This window comes from Amaranthus tricolor, chromosome 9, assembly GCF_026212465.1.
Source record: "Amaranthus tricolor cultivar Red isolate AtriRed21 chromosome 9, ASM2621246v1, whole genome shotgun sequence".
In the NCBI taxonomy this organism is placed as follows: domain Eukaryota; kingdom Viridiplantae; phylum Streptophyta; class Magnoliopsida; order Caryophyllales; family Amaranthaceae; genus Amaranthus; species Amaranthus tricolor.
Genome location: NC_080055.1, coordinates 16,525,426 through 16,546,439, shown reverse-complemented (window position 1 = coordinate 16,546,439; position 21,014 = coordinate 16,525,426). Strand labels below are relative to the sequence as shown.

General features: G+C 34.7%; 1 protein-coding gene across 6 annotated transcripts in view; it reads left to right on the top strand.

Moving 5' to 3' along the window:
• The window catches only part of LOC130824113 (transportin-1-like), a 39,549-nt gene that overhangs the window by 8,627 nt on the left and 9,908 nt on the right, over positions 1-21,014 (top strand). For all 6 annotated transcript variants that reach the window (XM_057689003.1, XM_057689001.1, XM_057689000.1 and 3 more), the window contains 18 exons: positions 5,326-5,613; positions 7,751-7,840; positions 7,957-8,034; positions 8,112-8,192; positions 11,493-11,543; positions 11,761-11,846; positions 13,173-13,239; positions 13,475-13,531; positions 13,631-13,660; positions 13,762-13,821; positions 13,969-14,079; positions 15,618-15,731; positions 17,167-17,265; positions 17,867-17,992; positions 18,071-18,145; positions 18,258-18,329; positions 18,452-18,562; positions 20,738-20,821. In XM_057689003.1, coding sequence (XP_057544986.1) covers positions 5,326-5,613; positions 7,751-7,840; positions 7,957-8,034; positions 8,112-8,192; positions 11,493-11,543; positions 11,761-11,846; positions 13,173-13,239; positions 13,475-13,531; positions 13,631-13,660; positions 13,762-13,821; positions 13,969-14,079; positions 15,618-15,731; positions 17,167-17,265; positions 17,867-17,992; positions 18,071-18,145; positions 18,258-18,329; positions 18,452-18,562; positions 20,738-20,821 — 1,680 coding nt within the window. The remainder of the gene's footprint in view (positions 1-5,325; positions 5,614-7,750; positions 7,841-7,956; positions 8,035-8,111; positions 8,193-11,492; positions 11,544-11,760; positions 11,847-13,172; positions 13,240-13,474; positions 13,532-13,630; positions 13,661-13,761; positions 13,822-13,968; positions 14,080-15,617; positions 15,732-17,166; positions 17,266-17,866; positions 17,993-18,070; positions 18,146-18,257; positions 18,330-18,451; positions 18,563-20,737; positions 20,822-21,014) is intronic.

Below are 21,014 nucleotides of genomic sequence, written 5' to 3'. Positions count from 1 at the left end.
CAAGGTCTTCCCAATAGTATGTGGCATGCACTCATATCTAAAACATCACATAGAATCTCATCATGATATGAACCTATGGAGAAATTAATCAAACATTGTTTCTTAACAAAACCTTCAGCCTTGCTATCTAACCATCTTAGTTTATATGGGTTGGGGTGGCTTTGTGTGTGTAAATTTAGATCCTGAACCAGCTGTGCACTCACACAATTAGTCTCACTTCCCCCATCAATTATTAGATCACATACCCTACCCTTCACCTTGCATTTTGTTTGAAATATGCTCTCCCTTTGGTCTGACTTTTTTCCTTTGGGCGTGGCATGAAAGTTTCTTCTTATTAACAATTGGTATCTCCCTTCTTCAGGGTATATTTGCTCCCTGTCCTCAGCATCTGACTCTTCACTCTCTGTTTCCTCTGGTTCTGTCTTCCTTAAAGTGCCTAGGTTGGTCAGAACATAGGACCCTTCTGGGTCATCAACAGGTATAGTGGGCAGTATGAGTTTTTCCTCTCCATCCTTAGCCACTAACATAGCCCTAGGTTCCCTTTCTCTATTGTTGATCTCAGTCCACTCAAGGTTGGTGAAAGCTCTCATATTGGGGCAATCCTTTTTAATGTGACCATGTCCATGACACTTAAAACACACAACATCTTTCATAGGTGCATTCAATTTGTCCCTGGGTCTGCTAGGTGTTGTTGAGGTGCTATTCTTAATGCTCATGTTGGTGCCTATGCCTATATTTCCAAGACTATTACCCAGGTTGTTGTTGCTGTTTGGTTTGTAAGAAACAGGTCTGGAAGGCTGTGCATAAGTGTTTCTTTTCCTTGAATATTTCTCATAAGTAAGGGCACTGTTGCATGCTATGTCAAAGGTTAAGTGTGGTATGACTTCAAGCTTTTCCCTGAGATCTTCTCTCAAACCTCCAATGAATTTTCCTATTTTTATTTCTTCTGGCTCATTAACATCACATAAGACAGCAAGCTTTTCCCATTCTTGAATATAATCCGCCACAGTCTTGCTGCCTTGTCTAAGTGTGCTCCACTGTACATGAAGCTGTTGCTTATAGGTCAAAGGGACATATTTCCTCCTAAGGTGCTTCTTCAATTTACCCCAAGTGCTGATTCTCTCTCTGTTTTCCCTCCTCCTCTGCTTCTGTACCCCCTCAAGCCAGATAGCTGCCAATTTATTCATTTTGATCTTAGCCAACTTATATTTCTGTTCTTCAGGTGTGTCTTTGAATTCAAAATATCTTTCTAATTCAGCCTCCCAATCAAGGTATTCCTCAGGGTTATGAGTTGTCCCTCCAAACTCAGACACGTTAATCCTTATAGTTATGTCCTCAGTGTTTCTCCCAGGGGTCTGTGCAGGTACATTCCCTTCTTGTTGGTTTAGGGCTAACCTAGCCACTGTTTGTGATAGCTGTTGGATAGCTAAAGCCATCTCAGCAAATCTCTCATCAGTGTTCATGGTGTCCTTCTTGCTACTAAGCAAGACTTTGGTCAACAGCTAAAACCAGCACAACAAAGATGATGCACAAAACAGAATAAAATCTCAGCAGCAAAGAACTATTATGTGTTGCAATGCAATGAAGATTCCAATTCTATAGATGTGAAGGATATATCTAAATGCAAATTAAAATTTTTACAAATGCCAAGCAATTTATTTCAGCAGACAATGATAAGAATTTCAATTGTAACCTATTTCAGAAACTTGGGATGAAGATATTCAATACCTTTTGCCAGCAGTGCAAATTCAGAGAGGATTGCTTGGATTTTGGAATTGTTGCACCAAAATCTGTTAGCTATGATCAATTCTGACTACACACACAGAAGGTAGAACAAATTTGCTACCAAATAGAAGGTCACCACAGCAAGTTTACAAGACAAAAATGGAAGTACAACCAGAACAAGATTATAACAGAAATACAACCAATATCCTCTGTGTAACAAGGAGATGTCGAATTTGTGGATATACTGATGGTTCTAGTATGTAATATGATGCAAACAAGATTATGATCTATGCACTAAACAAGATTCTAATATGTTCAATAACTACACAGGAACAAATGCAGTAGTAATGGAAAATGATATGATCCACATCAACAAACCCTAAAATTTTAAGATAAATTTCGTGAATCAGGATGTAGTGATCAATCTTTCTCAAAACAAATGCGACATTTAATGATTCATATACGACTATATCTAATCCCTAACTGCTATAATGTTCACAACAATCAGAAAATCGAAATATAAGAATCCAAATTCGAATTTGTCAAATTCTTCAGCGAAAACCCTAATGTTCGAATGTTCATTCCATAATGTTGATAATTCATCAACAAGCATTCATTCTAGTCATTCAGAAATCAATTTTAAGGGATTAAATGATAAGCAAAATAGTGTGCGAACAATCTTGGTAAGAAATTATCAGAAAAATTTTATGCGTAATTTTCGATAAACCAATCCACTCTCCAAATTGAAAACTCAAATTTGTTTAACTATCAATTAGATTCTGGAATGCTTAACCACAATCGAATTATTGATAAAGAAAGATTGCATATAACAATTTCAAAAAAAAATTTTTATTCAACAAATTTCATACGCGTTCAAACAATTCCTCAGAAATTTCTCAAATGAACATTAATTGTTTTCAACAATCGATTATATTCCAGAATGTTAATGAAATTATGAATTATAAACGACGGAGGATTGAATTCGTACCTGTAAGAATGAAACGAAGGAAAATCGCACAATATCTTTTCTCTGATCACTCTTCACCAGAATATGCAGAAATGACTATTACCTTGCTTTCTTTACTCCTTCAAATTGGTCCCTACTCAGAACTTAAGCTCTGATACCACGTTGATGCGTGTATGGGCTGGAATTCTTCAAGAAGGTGATAAACTCGTCCAAGAAACCTTGCCAAGCTTGATTGATTCACAATGGCAACACACGATACTTTTTCTGTTTGGCACAAACAAGAAGGTTGGCCAGGACAACTCTAAAGAGTGGCCCTAATGCCGTGGATAGAGACAAATAATCCGCACTGGATTGATTGGCCTCTTCCTCACACTTGAATTGAAAGACACTCTTTCAATTCTTGCGGAATTCACCTGGAAAACCACTTTGATTTCACTCACAAATGATCCTCACAGAACAAGCAATTGAACACAATTACTTTGAAGAAAAAATGTTTTATTGATCTGAACTGAATGATACAAATGAGGCTAGCCCTTTATATAGAGTTCTAACGGTCACATTTGGCGCCTTATCAAACTTAACTACCTCCTTGTTTAATGCTTGAGCGCGTGATATACAAACAAAAACAAAACAGAAAGTAAAATAGCCTATTCATGCTAAGTATCAGTTATATTGAAGAACTGATGAACGGGTGACCTTGTGACTCAGTTTGTGCCTTCTGTGAGCACAACCAGCAAGGTCCTTGGGCCTTGGCTTCTTGGTCCATGTATGGAGATATCATATTTCAGCTTTCCATGTTCCATCATGCTGTGGGTTGGGTTCTCCATGCTGTGCAAGGTGGGCTGACAGACGGGTTCTGGTTCGGTTGTCTGATGGTCTGTCAGTAGGCTTCTGTTTTGTTTAGATGCTGCTGTGAGGTCCAATATTGATTCCTCTTGGTTTGACTTGAGTACTTGGCTTGTCTTAATTTGTGGGTTGTCGGCAGCCTAGGTGGAGGTGGATGACACCCTTATACACGAGAAAAAGAGGAGAAGTAGAAACCGATGAGAAGACAATAGGGGCTGTCGGAGAAGATGGCGACAACACAAACCCTCGGCGGGATGGAGGCACTGTCGGTAACCCTAGGAAGTGTAGGAGAGAGAAAATCATCCAAGACAAAGAGAGACTGAGGTCAACGGGAAAAATATGGACGGCGATATTGTCAAAGGGTGTAGAAGCGGCTTAAAAGCGGTGCCGACATGTGCTGAAAAAAGAGGCGGAAAACCGATGAGCAAGGGTAAGAATCAAAGGTTGTGGGAAAAGAAGAAATAAGTAGAAAGGAGAAGAAGGAGGCGGCGCTTGAGCGGTGGACATTGTCGCCAAAAATTCCTGTAGAATTTCCGGCGGGAGAAACAAGACATACGGTGGGACTGCTAGCGACGACGAGAGACGGAAGTTAGTGATGGAAATAACATTTCTAGGGTTTTGGTGTGAAAGAGGGGTTATAATTTTAGGGTTTCTGGGTTTGAAGGACAGAGACTGGGAAATGAAGAAGAAGGGAGGAATTCAGCTGGAAAGGAAGATTTAGGTTATTTCTAAACATGACTATGACTTTAGCGTTGATGTCAGAAATCCTGATAGGAGTTGGGCTTTTGATGGGTTTCTTAAATTCACCTTAAGTGTAGACCTAGCCATTTTAAGGGATATTTTCGGCCCTTTCAAAATATTTTCACTCCATTTTTAAGCTTTGACCTATTTATTTCTCAAGTTCACTCATCATTTTTTGTGAATCCCAAATAATTTTTCAAACTGAACTTTTTTATAACTCACTCAAGACAACTAAAATTAGAATGTTTTTTCTCCACCATTTATCCTCCTCATTTTCCATGTTGACGGTGGAAGTCCAAGCTAACATTTATCCACCACGAGGACAAGGTGCAACTTCAGGCATCCGGTAATGCAATCGGATAATTGGCTTAAGTTTGGGTGATTTAGGTAATCGCTACGTTAGGGAGACTTTGGGAATTAATTAAGTAGTTTTATTATAAATAGAGGAAATTAGGGAGTCATAATCATCCAAAAAATTGTTAAACACATGGTGGGTGGGTTTTCTACTCATGAGGAGATTTCAAGCTTTTCAAATTACTTGATCTATCTCCTTCTCTTTTATTACTTTTGGGGTTGTAGTCTTCCTCTAATCATCAATTTATCCCATTTTCAGTTTATTTCGTTTTATTGGATATTTTTAGATTTTGTTGTTAAATTCAATTAAGTCAAATCATAGCATTTAATTTGATATAATAGTGTATAAAGGCAAACCAAAAGGAGGCCTTATGTGATTTCTAATGTACTTATGCAACTAAATGTAGATTTGATCTTTGAGGGCCTATTGGTTGATGATGATCCAGCTGCTGTGTGCTTATCAATCTATTATTGTTACTGTTCTCTCATTTCTTTTTGTTTGGATCCTTAAGTAAAAGCTTAACAACTCTTTATGGAATGCAATTTTAATCTGTTGTCATGCTAATTGTTGTGTTGCACATTTAGGAAAGTCAAAGCGTCATCATTTAGTATTTTTTGCTTGTCTAACCTTCTTCTTTTTCTGAAGTCTGAGCTGAATTCCCCAAAATTACATTTATTTTTTCTCTTTGCAGGTTAATCCAGTGGAAGTTCGACAAGCTGCTGGCTTACTTCTGAAGAATAATCTAAGATCCTCTTTCAAAAATATGGCCCTTGCTAATCAGCAATATGTAAAATCACGGTTGTTGCCTTGTTTAGGATCACCTGATAGGCACATCCGTATGACTGCAGGGACAATTATTAGTGCCATCGTACAATTAGTCGGAGTTATAGGTTGGACTGAGCTGTTGCAGGCTCTCTTAACCTGTCTAGACAGTACTGATCTCAACCAGGTTGAAGGAGCAATGGATGCTTTATCAAAGGTAAGGTTTAAGCTCTGATTGATAATTCAAAGCCAAAAAATTCTTGAAGACGCATAAATTCACATTCATGATGTCTTGTTCATTGATTGAAGCTCTTTAAATGATGTCTATACTCTTTATTTGACATTTGATGTTGCGTAGTTGGATATATCAACCACCACTATTCTTTCTCTTTTTAATATTAATTCTTTTAATGTGGATTAACTGTGCTAACAAACTCATCACTGTATGTTGAGGGAAAAACTTCATTATTAAGCAAACTTCAAAGTTTGTTCTTCTTGCCCCATGTCTACAAAGGAAATGAAAAGGAAATTGGGTTTGTGATTCACCTTTTGGTTGGGTTCCTTTATTCAGATTTCAGATGGAAATGGGCGCATATAGAGGGAAAGGAAGCTCAAACGCAGTTATTTAGGGTAAAAAGTTATCTTGACATGCTTCTCATCCAACAATCTCATATTGCTCGTGTTTTTCAAGCTATAGAAGCGTGAAAACAGTTATCTGTGCTGCAGATTGGTTTTTGACTTTTTCTCCTGATATTTCTTTTCATGCTGTCATTGTCGGTTACGGCCCGTCTCTGATTTTGCTACTGATTACCATTCACACAAATGTGAATTTTCGATGTCCAAGTATACTTTTGACAACTACCTGTATATTTCCGTGTTCAAGAATATTTGGCCTTTTATGTAGAGCATGTTAATGGGCTTGGATAATTGTTACCGGAATGTTGCTATGATTGGTGTGCAAAAGTGATACCTATTTTTTCAGCTTATTTTTATTTTCAAACATACACTTGGTATCTATAAATATACTGATTTGTGTAATCATGCTATCTCTTTGTTTTGGAATTTTGAATCATGCCACCTTAGTAGCTTATTATTGTGGCTGATATGCTGGAGACCATATGTATTTGCGCTTGTTAAACATGATGTAAATACTTTTGGTGTTAGAAAAATTTCATTCTCTATCATGATTCATGAATAAGTACTACCTCTATTTCTTTTGTTGTCGTTGTTGTAGCTTGTAATACCAATGAAAATGATGCAATGCATATATAAAATACATGTAGAGTAAGGACGGGAAGAGAGTGTGAAAGAATAGGAAATAAAATTTCATTAATAAGTATGCGAAGTTCGATTGGTGGGAGAACCATAGGTGGGAAGAGTGGGGGTATATGCGGGATACATATGCCAAGTAAGAAGTAAGAAGTCGGCATACTTAAAGAAAAATATTAAAATAGAATGGCGGACACCGGATTGAAATGGAGGGGAGATCATATTAGCTGTTTGAATTGTGATTGAAGTGTATACTTTGGCTTCAAATGTCTCTACCATCAAGTTTTTCTTTAAGCAACTTTTACTATGCCTTGGTATTCTTAGTGACCTTAGTTTTAGAGCTGGAAATAATCCAGTTATTGAACGAGAAAAGTTGCTTCTTTTCCTTGTATTCTCTCAAAAACTTGCTCGTTGCTACATTATCCACTTACCTAATTGAAAATAAAGCAGGTAGCTATCCAAGTGCTTGATTACTATTCTTGCGTGGTTTTTGGTCTCAATCTCTTTTGGCTTGCATAGTCTTTAACCTGAACCATGACACATGGACACACAAGTCTTGCCATTGTAGCTTAATGAACATCTCATGATTTTGTGCTGATGTGCCATGGGAGTGATTGATTGATCAGTCCTAGATATCTACAAATCATCTCTTTTGGCCTCTTCCCTAAATCCTTTCATTAGATTAGTTTTTGTGAGTGTTTTAGTAGAGGAAATCTATGCTCAATGGAACTAGCTTCAAGTCATCAATTAAGTTTTTGTGCTTTGTCGAAAGAGGTGTTGATGTTGGTAGTGAGAGCACTAAGATGTTTACATGGACATAGTAATTGTTACTTATTAGTGTGATCTTGTTCCTTCTAGCTATTTCTGTTGTTTGGGCATAAGGATTCATATTTCCGTCATTTCTTTTAACGTTAAAAACATACAACAAAGCCAGCAAATTGCGCCTTAATATTTTGGAATACTTAAATAATTTTTTTTTCATTTTGTTGCTTTTCGATAGTGAACTACCTTGATAACAAATCGTAGAGCTGAGAAATTATCTTGTCCTATGGTATATACTGTAAGATTGTGTTGTGTTTTGACAGATTTGTGAAGACGTACCTCAACTACTTGATTCAGAGGTTCCAGGAATGACTGAACGTCCAATAAACATTTTCCTCCCAAAACTGTTTGAGGTGATGTTGTTTGCTTTTGTTGGTTGACAATTCCATGTGCAAAATTATTTTTTTAAATTAATCTGATTATCAAACATGTGCCTTATTTCCTTTCCTTTCCTTTCCTTTTATTGCAGTTTTTTCGCTCAACGCATACCTTGCTAAGAAAGCTTGCATTGAATTCTGTCAATCAGTATATTATGTTAATGCCATCTGTAAGTTTTTGAATTAGCTGTTATTGTAGATGAATTTATCTCTATATATCTTGTATTTATGCAATTTTTGATTTCAGTATCTATATATGTCAATGGATCAATACCTCCATGGCTTATTTCTTCTTGCGAATGATCCTGCTCCCGAGGTGCGGAAACTGGTAAGTTTCTCTCTTTATCGTGTCAATAGTCCACCATACAGTTGCATATGATCCATCTTTTTTTTACAATGTTATTTGTTCATTGGAGATTTTCGAAATCATCTCCAATTGGTTCATGTGAATTACACACACCACGAGTATAGGGCATTTATAATGTGAAAGGGATCAAGGGGGTATATTTTCCTTTTGAATTTTCATATTCTAGACCTGATTTATTTTCGAGTTTTGTCTTCTTTGAAATGGATTTGTTGTCTTATTGTATTTTTGGTTCATGTGAATTACGCACACCACGAGTATGGGGCATTTATAATGTGAAAGGGATCAAGGGAGTATATTTTCCTTTTGAATTTTCATATTCTAGACCTGATTTAATTTCGAGTTGTCTTCTTTGAAATGTGTTTGTTGTCTTATTGTATTTTTTGTTAGAGATGCCTTACCCCTGCGCTTGCACCTTCTATGATTAATAAAAAACTATGAAATTTAAGCTGAGTGGAGTCTTGTTTTTGGACAGTCACAGTAGCAGGCAAACTTAAGTGTATGCTAATCACCTGCATTACAGCTTTGTCTCGGTGTAAGCCTGGCACTAGTTAGGTGGATAGTGTGATTTTTTGGTCTGGGATTTTCCCCTACTGATTACATGCTTACTCATACTAGACACATGTGTATCGCGGACCTAGCTTAGTGCAAGGGATTGCACATGCAACCCCATCCTCCAAAAAAAAAATCAAACAAATATTAGGTTTTGATCCTTGTACCTCCATTTTTCAAGTATACACATTCCTTACCGTTAAGCTACACCTTAATTGTTTGAAACTAATTCATGTTCTTAATACTTAACTTAAATAACATGTTACTATTATCTAATAAAAGCAATATTTAATTTTCCAAAGAAATCCACCTTGTACTATTCCATCCATTAACATTCGGCTTACACATAGGTAATGTACTTAGGGATTTTTTTAGTTAATGTCTTTTTCTTTTATCTCTAATTGTTTAAAGTTGTTGTAATGTAATGGTTTATTTTATAAACGATTGAATCTCGTAAAATCAAAATTGTTGTGAATTATAGTTCAAATTAAATTGGTGGAAATAATTAAGGGATTTTAGAGCATTTAAATTAGACTTCATATTATAGTTTTATGGGTTTTAATTATTTTTTCTTAAGGATTAGTTTGTATTCATAATAGTTATATTTTAAATGGGACAAAGATCTAAAATTCTTTGAATTCGGATTATAATGGTCTATAGTAAAATGACTCATTATTTCATGCGTACTTCTTATTTGTGTGAAGTTGCACATGATGGTTGCTACCAACGGTCAATTATCGGAAACAATCTCTTTATAAGTTTTATCACTATTAAAGGTAAGATCGCGTAAATCTAGCACTCCAAACCCCACCCTAGGTGTGAGTTACTTGATGGCATTGGAGCAATGGATTGTTGTACTCTTATACCAATTTATGAACCACAGAGTTATTCAAATTCTCACTCCATGCGAAAACGATATTCTTTCTCTTGAATATAATCCAGGAATAAGAATTTCACTTTAAATCCTACAACGTTTTATCTTACGCTATCTAATGTGTATTTAGAATTTACTTAAAACATGTTAAAAAATTTATTTGACTAAGTTGTGCCACCCCATCTCTCCAATCCTATGTCCGCCACTATGTGTATTGTGTATGATATATGGTATTTGGGTCTCTTTGAAATTGATTAAAACAGTAGCTCCACTGTGGGAGAGCCTCCATTGTAATTTGACTCAACATGTTAGTTGTAGGTCACCTTAGAAAAATGTTGAATGATGGCCCAAAAATGAGCCACCACCAATGGATTGAAGGGCTTATTTATAATAAGGTTCAAGTTTTTAGATATTAGATGATGGTGAGGTATGGATTAAAGGAATTTAATGAATGACATCGTTTGGAGTATCATGTGGTTTTTTTTGTTCCATCTCATATTGAGCTATTGAGATTGTCTTTTTATTAACTAATGGCATAAAAAGGTTTCATCCATCAATTTCAAAATGAAAGAAAAGCAAGTCTTCCTTTTTTCTTTTAACCTTATTTAACATAGTGAGGGAGTATTGGTCGTAAATATTTTAGATGCAGGATTTACTTTTGATTTTTTGGATCATTGGGTCATCAATTAATTTGTTAGATTGAAAAGTGGGGTTTTCAAATAATGAGACACTTAAAGTGGAGATGTTAAGGTTTTGATTTTTTGGCACCAATTAATGTTGATGGTGATATCATGTTATGGAGGTTACACTGAGATTCTTGACAATCTGTTTATTTAACTTGGCTAATTTTGAATCAAATTTTGGTTGAGTTAGCATCACGGGGTAAATACAGGACGAGACAACTATGAAACCATCCGCATCAACCACAAAATCCTTTTCTTGACCGTTGCCACGACCACACATCTACACATCTAAGAATTTGCAATATGAGAGTATGATTGGAATGAAACAAAAACAAGTTTTTCTTTTTAACTGATGATTAAATTTAAGGATATTCCGTTTTGATGTCCAAATGGCACATAATGCTTGATTTTCTACTAGAGCTTTAGATGCATTGGGGTAGTAACCTAAAATATGCACTTATTCCTTCAACAAAGTTCATTCATGATGTGTAAATATGGGATTAGATCGATGAGATTTTTTTTGAAATGAAGATCGATAAGACATCACTTCATTTGTGTTGTGGAATCTCGTTTATTTGTTCTATATTAGTAAAGATTCCAATAAACATGTGATAGCCTTAATCCTAAATTATGGGTCTGCTCTATGAACCAATAATGTGAGAGACTTTTTTTTTTAAAAAAGTGAATTGGGTCTTTTTTGACAATATATGTACGAGACGCGACAGCAAAATGCCAAAGCCTTAATTCTAAAATATGGGGCATGAAAATATACTATAACTATGAAGAGTGGTGAATGCTGTTAATTATACTAATGATATTCTATTTATTTATTGATTGCTAAAATATTGTCATGTTATGAGTTTAAATTCACTTAAGTTATTTTACATCACAAAACTATGAGTTTGCATGCTCCATATTTCTAAAGCGTATTTTTTTATATCCTTATCTACCAGAGAAGATCTCCATCAATTCCGAATAAAGGCACTTTTTTAATCTACAGTGTGTACTGTTTGGTTTTATTGGTTTTTATTTTCAATTTTTAGTTTTACTTCTATTCTCTTGATTCATTATTTCGCTTCTCTTGTGCATCTTAGGATGTTAAGCTAACAGCTTCAATTCATGTTCTGAGAATTTGGTTGCTTGTATAATGAGCAGGTCTGTTCAGCTTTTGTTCAGCTTGTTGAAGTTAAGCCCTCAATTCTCGAGGTTAGCTTTTATATCCCTAATGACCTTTTGGTCTAATTCCTCACTGGAGCAACTTGTGTGTTTTTTTTTTTTTTTTTTTTTTTCCGTTGGGGATTTTTGTTCGTTTGCTTGCTTTTCTAATGTAGGCAAGTATGTTCTATTGCTTAGATGTGCTGTTTCATATCCTATTCTTTTCTGGATAGAACTATGTGGTCACAGTGTTTTGTAAAAACTGCAGCCGCATATAAGGAATGTGATAGAATATATGCTACAAGTAAACAAGGATGGTGATGAAGAAGTGGCACTTGAAGCTTGTGAATTCTGGTAAGTTGTGACATAGTGAATCGAATTAACTGCATATTAGCTGTATTGTTTCTTCAATAAAGGATTTTTTGTTGAAAAAATGAATGATAAGGTGGTATTTCAGATATGATTAATGTAAAAAATAACATACTAGTCACTCTTGGCTTTTTGTGGAAACATGTTACTGTAGCATTAAAGAAATACAAGGCACCGTTCTTTTTATTGCTCTAATTCCTTCTTATCTGTACGTCTATATTGAAGATTTCCTTTTGTTATAGTAAAAAAATTGAGTGAACAAAAAATCTGAGGCATGAAATTTCCTTCTTCGGTTCCTCTAGCTCTCTTATAAGAAGTGTACATATGTTGTGATTGAAGGGAAACACGGCCACTGTCTTTCAAACAAACCAAACTATTGTGAAGCTGCATATCCACATCAAGGACCATAATCAAGAAAGGATGACTATCTCTGGTACAAGACAGACACGAAAATTCGGTTCCTTAACTATCCAAACTCGAGCGTTATTCTTCTCTATGGGTTAGGATATTTTTCAGAGATAATGATGATAGATGTCTCAAAACAAATATTGCATTTTTGTAGGTGACACAACCCCCTTTTACTAAGAAGTAATATTATAATTAGTGGAAGGAACTATTAAGGATAACAATTAAAATATTTTCAAAACTGGCTATGTAAAGCCTTGTCTAAGATATATACAATATGAACTAGGGCATGATTATGGTACCACAAAATCCTAGTCATTACATTCTTATCTTCTTCATTGTGTTGGCCTTGGGCTTGCAAATTGCTCGGTTTTTCTTCATTTGGATCCCCATGCTCATCCTCCTCAGCGTTGTGAGCTTCTTGCTTTTTCACATTGGATCCCAAATGATCATACATGGATTTTATGTTGAGCGACAAGGATGTTGGACATTGGTCTTGGTCACTTACATAACGTAGATCATTCTTTCAAGAAAGTATACTTTTGTTCCTTGGAGTTCTCATGTTAAATTGTTGTGGGGATCTGAGAGGTTCTTGCTTGGTTGATATCTAGATTTGAATTAAACCTTCAACTGCGTATATCTATTGTCAGCCCTTAAAAGTATCGAGATGGTTGTTCTGATGAACAATTTTCTGCTAGCCCTGATAAAATCTTGACTCTAATGGCTCCATCTATGTTTTGCTAGATACTTATCTGATATCTGTTTCTCCTTGTTATGGTTTATATAAGCATCCATGAATTCCAGCAACTTTGTATCTGCTTTACATGCATTATGCATCATTTTTCTTTTAGAAATGCATATCTTTGGTTGGAAAAATGTTAAATGTGGGCTTATATTGGTTTGCAGGTCTGCTTACTGTGATGCGCAATTATCACCTGTGAATTTGAAGGAGTTTCTACCAAGACTTATCCCTGTAAGGCCTGTCTACCTTTTCTGAACCTTTTGAGGAACACTTTTATCTGCTAGAAAATATGCCCAGCTGAAAAATCACAGTCTGACACTCACTTTTTTCTTCCCTTCAGTAACTAGTGTTCAATAACCCTCATCTCTTTATAATCATCTCTATTGTGCTTTTCTGTCATACTCATTCTTTTTTTATGACTTAAAGTCTACTGCTAAAAGGATTGGTTATAACATCCACATTGTAGGTTTTGTTATCAAATATGGTTTATGCTGATGATGATGAGTCATTAAATGAAGCAGAGGTAGGCTTGTTGTTTTGTCGCTTAAGATTAATACTTGAAGTCTAGAACATGTGTAAATTACGTAATGTAATATGTAAATTTCCGAACAATTGGTTGCAGGAGGACGAGTCTATACCTGATCGTGAGCAGGTACTACTTGGCTAGATTTGCTGGCATAAATGTTTTTAATAATTATTTAATCTATGGCTATGAAGTATTTAAAACATTGTTGAAACACTTGCTTGCCACAGGATTTGAAGCCTCGGTTTCATTCATCTCGTTTTCATGGATCAAATGATGTGGAGGAGGATGTATGCTTTTCTTTTTTCTACTCTGGTTTCTATGTTCTAAACTTCATATGTAATTCTTTTGTATCATGGTTGGTTGAGATTTCAATGTCTTTGTGATTAATGGAAAATGGAGATTACTTCATTCACAATCTCCTTGATATGATGCAGGACGATGTTGTCAATGTGTGGAATTTGCGGAAATGTAGTGCTGCTGCTTTGGATATTCTCTCAAATGTGTTTGGGGATGATATTCTTCCTACCTTAATGCCTTTAATTCAGGTACCTTTGATTCCTGCGTTGAAGCAGACATCTCTTTATTGTTTGTGCTGTTTGTGTTCTATTTCATGTCTAAAGTTTCTTGGTGAGGGGCTAGGTATGATATCCTTGAGATTGAACTTTAGCTAATAGATAGGGAAAGTAATTCTTCTTTTACTAAAAATTCTTATTATTCTTTTCTTTACTAAAAAAGTGCATATTTCTGAATTGTGTATGTTCATTGAATTATTTTTGATATTCGTTGTGCCTTGAAAATTTTGTATTCCCTTTGAAGGTCGCGACTCACAATATTGAGCCCATGGTGCAAAATCAGGGTCACGGTTGCAGTAACTGTTGCGTTTGCAAATGCAAAAAACTTTGGTTAATGCGGAACGACTTGCGATCATATTTTTTATTATTTTTATTATTTCATATTGATTTTAAAAAATATTATTTATTGATCTAGAATTGTAATTAGTATATTTCATAATTTATATATGTCATAATTTGAATCAAATTCAAACTGTAACAGGAAATCAAATATTTGCTATTGTTAGTATTTTTTAAAATAGGAATATGATATTATTGTTAATATAGAGCTAAGGACTATTCCCAGCTTTTGACGTTTTATAATACTCATAGTACTATTAGCTTAAGAAAGAAAGAAGATATAAAAAAGTTGTACTTGACTACTTGTAATAAGATAGTCGCGTCCTTATGTCAAAAAAGTAGGTATAGTAATTTAAATAAATTACTCCTACTTTATTCCTTTTTTTTCCCAAGAGTTAAAGCAAGTATTATATACATTAGGGTGGAATAAGGAGTTGACCATTAGGAGAAGCTTGGGGAGGGGAGGTCACTTTTTTTCCTTTTTTATTTAATTTTGATTTTTGGGGGAGGGGATGCCACTTTTTTCTTTTTTCTTTTATTTTGACTTTTCAAAACCATTAAAAATAACGGTAATTTTGTCATTTTATGCTATGGTGAATGAATTTTAATCTTGATGCTATTTTGTGAATTTTGAATAAAATTGTGCTACCTCTTCTATTGTAGCTGAAGTTGGTGCTATCATATGAAATATCCCTTGAAAATTAAGTAATAATTATTTTAATTAAGTTAAAAAATCAAAATCCCTGACCACGGGCAAACCACACCCACCACAGTCCGATGCTCTCTGAAAACAGGACCTAGTCCGGATTGTACTAGTTTCAGTGGTGTCTCTATTTTTTTCTTGACACTGGTAATAGTCAGTCGAACTTTATTGGTTCAAGTAGTTTGTTTCTTTAAGATAGCTTTGTTGGTTCAAGTCTCGAGTTTGCAATTATGATGTGGGTGTGAAATGTGGAATATTTTCTTTGTTGTTTTCCTTATTTTAAGTCTCCCCCTTTGCGTGTTATTTTTTAAGCATCATTTGGATTTCTTTGCGAAATGTCTACATTAGCAATTTTGGCCGGAGTTTATGCTTCTCAAACTCTCAGTGCAGTTTCATTATACATGATCTTTATCTGAAGAGGTTTGTGTTAATGATGGTAATGTTTGCAAGAAAAATTTGATTCCTGTAGGCTAACTTAACGACCAGTGATGATCAGTCCTGGAAAAACAGAGAAGCTGCTGTTTTAGCCCTTGGCGCTGTGGGAGAAGGCTGCATTAATGGTTTGTACCCTCATCTCTCAGAGGTAATCTTCTACCCTAGTAATGTTTTAGGATTGATGCATGTACATTGTGCATTAAAATACATGTGTACGTATGCACAGTTCATGCTTTTCATTGCTTTAGATCTAAACGATGTTATCTTATTTCAAATTTGTTCCTCCATTATCACATCTAGAGACAAACCCATACAAGATTAGTTCTCCCTAGTCCGTCAGTCCCAAATAATTGCACCTCTTAATAGGTGTGTAAAATACTAAGTGGTAGTGGATGGGATTAGAAGAGAAGTTGAGTTTGTGAATGAGATGAAAAAAGAATTGTGAGGATTGTTACCAAATGAGGAAAGAGTGCACAGTAAATGGGGCAAACCTGAATAGAAATTAGTTGCAAATTATATGGGATAAAGGGGGTAATTTGCTTTCTACCTGTGGAGTACTCCTACACAGCTTGTTCATCCCTCTTTTGAAGACTTTGCTTCTTGTCACATTCACATGCTACTAGAAAAGAGCACAAGACAATTAGTTTATGAAAAGTAGTTATAGTGTGAATTCTTAATTAGGTGATATAGGGCGTGAATACTAAGGCCACGGATAGACAAGTTGATTTTGTATGCACAAGATGGGAGATATTCGAATTTGTTCTAGATTGCAAAGTACAAATGCAATAGGAGTGGATTCATTGGAGGCCCTGTGCATGCCAATATTTTTTCAATTATTTGTTTAAAACTACCTAATGACCTTGAATTTTAGAACCACAAAAGAAATGCCAAAACAGCATTGCCTAAAATGACCGTTTTTGGTGACACTACTAGTTCCATGGATGCAAACCCATTAGTCTGGTTTTTCCTCCTTAATTTGGAAAAGCTTATAGGCTTACCCTTAAGGCCCAAGTGTGTGAAGTTGAAGATGATAAACACAATTTACTTGAGTAAATGCGTTTTTATGTTTTAGACTTTAGGAGGGAAACTAATTTTCGGAGATGATTGCATTTTGCAATCATATATCTCCCGTCCAGCAAGCCACTCCTTTGGTCCACCTCTCACCAACGTTTCTTGCACACTCTCACATGCTCATCCTATATCATTCCCACTAACTCTTACCCTATTAAAAATATGCTTCTAATAGATAACAACGCATCACATATATTCCTATAACTATGTAAATTATACAATTTTCTGAACTTCCATAACATATTTCAACTTCTCCGACTTCTATAAATTACCTAAAGTACAAACCTTTTGTTGAAGAAGACTATTTGGATAATTAGAACTCAAGCACTTCATTTTTTTCAAGTTGTTCTTTAACCTTGCAGCCTGCAGGTTACACTTTTTCTTTTAGTTGTTTACAGGATTCAATATGCTATCTATGCAATCTAACATATCATGTATCTAGTTTAATCTTTTTCATTGTTGTCGTTTCTTTCTTAATTATACTTGTTTTGGGTTATTGTGTTCATTTGCAGATAGTCAATTTTCTCATTCCTCTCCTGGATGATAAATTTCCTCTTATACGTAGCATTTCTTGTTGGACAATTTCTCGTTTTAGCAAATTTATCGTTCAGGTAAGGCATTTGTTTATTTGTAGTGGATTACACACTAGATTTTGGGATTTGGCTGCCAGGAGTTTGCATTTGTAGTGGCTTTGGCTCATAAAAAATTTCATTGAGCCATGTAATTTCATATTTTCATTTGGCTATCTGATTAGGTGTTTTCATTCTACATAGTTCCATGGTTGAAACATTTCCTAAAATGCAGACATCAATTGAGTCCATATTATTATAAGTAGTGATCTTGACTGAGATACTGGATTTATTCGTTCGGGTTGTAGATTTTTCATTAACTAATCAGTAAAAATGTAAAATTTATTTTCCCCTAAGAAATTGAAGATATTTTGCCTTACAATCGTAAAAATTGTAGCTAGGTGATTAGAAGAAAGAGACAGACACGTAGCACCTTGTGAGTGTAGTCTATTTGCCTCAAACTAAACTGCTACAAAAATTGGAAGTGGGAAATGTCTATTCTCAAATGGATAGGAGCGATTGATTTTAAATAATTATGTTATTTTGCCTCCCAAATAGTGTTTTGCATTACATTTTCTTTTGAAGTAGATTTATGTATACATTCTTTTTCTTTGAACACCAAGTTTCTGGTTTATGATGGCAGGGCATTGGGGACCAGAAGGGAAATGAACAGTTTGAGAAAGTATTAATGGGTCTTCTACAAAGAATATTAGACTCAAATAAACGCGTCCAGGAAGCTGCCTGTTCAGCTTTTGCAACACTTGAAGAGGTTCCTTCTGTAAATGTGGTGTCTGTAACACAGACCTTATGCTTGACCTTCATTCTAATTTGTGCTTTCCTTTTTTAGGAAGCTGCTGAAGAGTTGGCACCACGGTTAGAAACTATATTGCAGCACTTGATGTGTGCATTTGGAAAATACCAGGTTTTTTTAATATTTTTTTTCATAGTTTTCTTTGGCATATGCCATGTTTTTTCATTACACAATGATTGTTTTACTATTTTTCATCTATTTGTTGCTCCTACACTATCCACAGAGAAAAAATTTGAGGATTGTCTATGATGCTATTGGAACTTTAGCTGATGCTGTCGGATGGGAGCTAAATCAGGTAGATTATCTCGCATGGAATAATGTCTCATTTATATTTTTGATTAGATTCAATTATTTTAATGCAAAAAGTAGCTTTTTGTCCTGTAGCATAAAGGTTGATCATGTTGTATTCTATTGCAGCCTAGGTATCTAGAAATCTTAATGCCTCCACTGATTGCAAAGTGGCAACAACTTTCAAATTTTGATAAGGATATTTTCTCTTTGCTCGAGTGTTTTACCTCGATAGCTCAGGTAATGGCACCTTTTTATTCAGAGTTACTTTCAAAGTACTTGATGTGTTTTTTTTTCTTTTATCTTTTGGTGGGCAAGGCTCCGTAAGAGTGGTCTATAATTTGCTGCTTTTCAATATGGTAATGTCAGTTGCAAAATTCTCGCCTGATTTGTGCTAAGTACTGTGCTTGAATATATTAGGATTGTCCGGAGGTATCACTATCTTATCTTTTCATCCAATATTCTTGCCTTTTTTTTAGAATGTCGTACGTTAGTCACATGTTTTTTGCTTATAAGCCTGGATATTCACCTTAGGTTATGGAAGAAAAACCAGTGTAAGCTTTTCTAGGTGTGCAACAGGGAAATATGTGAGACTGTATATATATGCACTGATATAATGGTCTTTCACGTTATCTCTGTGGCTATATTTTTAAGTTTTTACCCCAATGTAGGCTGGGGGGGACCCTGTGATGTCAATGAGTTCGATTGGCATCACTTAAATTAATGGAAAGCAATATCAAAGAGTGGAATTAGATGAGTTGATAAATAGATATTTACTAAAGGGAAGGGCAGTAATGGAGGTTTCCATTGAAGGCAAGAAAGTTTCTTGTTAAATATGAGGATGATGAATAGTATGGATTTTTGGCACACGACAAGTTTTGTTTAAGACCCCCTCTAGCTAGGGCATAATACATAAAGTCTTTCAGTTTGTTTTGGGCTTAGCTCAGTGTTTTGATAATATAAGCAAAGCTTTTTATTTTATTTTAGCTCAGTGTTTTGGTAATATAAGCAAAGCCTTTTATTTTATTTTAAATTTTATTTTTATAATTCACACTTTTAGAGCAAGCCCAATCTAAAAATGAGAGTTGAGAACCAAGGTTGGAGCAAAAATTGAAAAATTTTTTGAAGGCTCTGTGCAATTTTAAAAATCATGATATTTTTCTAACAACTTTGCATCTTTAGACACTAAATATATACTACATAATTTAATATTAAGGCCCCCAATTTTTTGTGGCACTGTACTATCGAACATGTTGAACATGCTCATCACTCCCCTATTGAGAACAAACTCAATACGTGGGCTTTTGACATTGGACATACTTTTGCTTGACAATTGCACCAAGATTCTCATTTTTGGTAGAGTTTATGTTGTATCTTAAATTAATGTATGATGTGGTCTCACCATGAGACGCCCTCACGCGCCCCATATATGGATTAAATAGCCAATTGATACATATTATGAGAATATGACTCCTTATCTTGAGGTCATCTTACTAAGAAACAGTTTCCTACAAGGAAAGCTGATATTTTCAATGAGAATTTTATGGTGCTGGGTAAATAATATTATAAAATGTAATAGATGATAATTTAATTAGATTTTTTTATGGTGATGGGTAAATAATATTTTCAATTTTAGTTTGGTTTGATTTTTTACAATAACATTTTAAACATCGTTATATAAAAAAAGAAGTTATTGATTCACTTGTAGACCATCTAGACCTCAATTTACTTTTGAAAATGAACATATCTTTTTATTGATTTAAAATATGCCTTAGATGTTTTGAAATTTTTTTCTTTGCGATAATTCTAGCAATTTTAAGGTTTTTTTTATAGATATTTTTTGAATGGGGTTCTAAAGAAGTGAATCAGACTTATGTTTATGATGTAATAGTGGCAAAGCTTGCATTTTTGTCTTTTCATTTTGAGGGCACTAGTATATGGCTTTAAAATCTGAAAATTTGGCATGAACAATTGGCGTAATCAACCATTGTAAATTTAATTTTTTTATTTACATTATTGACATCACTTGTTTTGTTTTTTTTTTCCTTGGATCCGCCCCTGAATGTAGCTGTAGTGAATATAGAAATAATATATTTGCTACATACTACAGACCTCTTATCATTTTTTATCTGCTGCTTTTGTTTTTGTTAAACTCTAGGCATCAATTTGTATGTGTTAAGAAACTGCGCAATGTGATATTTCTTTTTTATTAAAAAATCTTTTTCTTACCTAATGCAAACATATTATTGTCTGTTCACTTTGATATCAATGAGAAATATTGTCGTATTTGTGTTTTCCTTTGACCAGATGAACGAGGAATTCTGATTGCTATCTCTGATCATGTTATTTTATTATTTGATGAAGTGTCAATTGCATTATTGAAACTTGAAGATTGATATTTACAGCGTTTTTCAGGCATTGGGTCCAGGGTTTTCACAGTTTGCCGAGCCTGTTTTTCAGAGATGCATAAACATCATCCAGACACAACTAATGGCTAAGGTAACATATCTTGCTTTTGCTTCCAATTTGCTTGATTATGGATGGACATTCATGTTTTTCTGCAAATTAATGTTGGAGTGGCATCGCGTAGAGAGAAACAATTTATATAATGAATGTGGTCTCTAGATGCCTGCTCGATTTGCTTGTATTTATCAAATGATGATTCATAAAAAGTTTCGTTGGAGCTGAAATG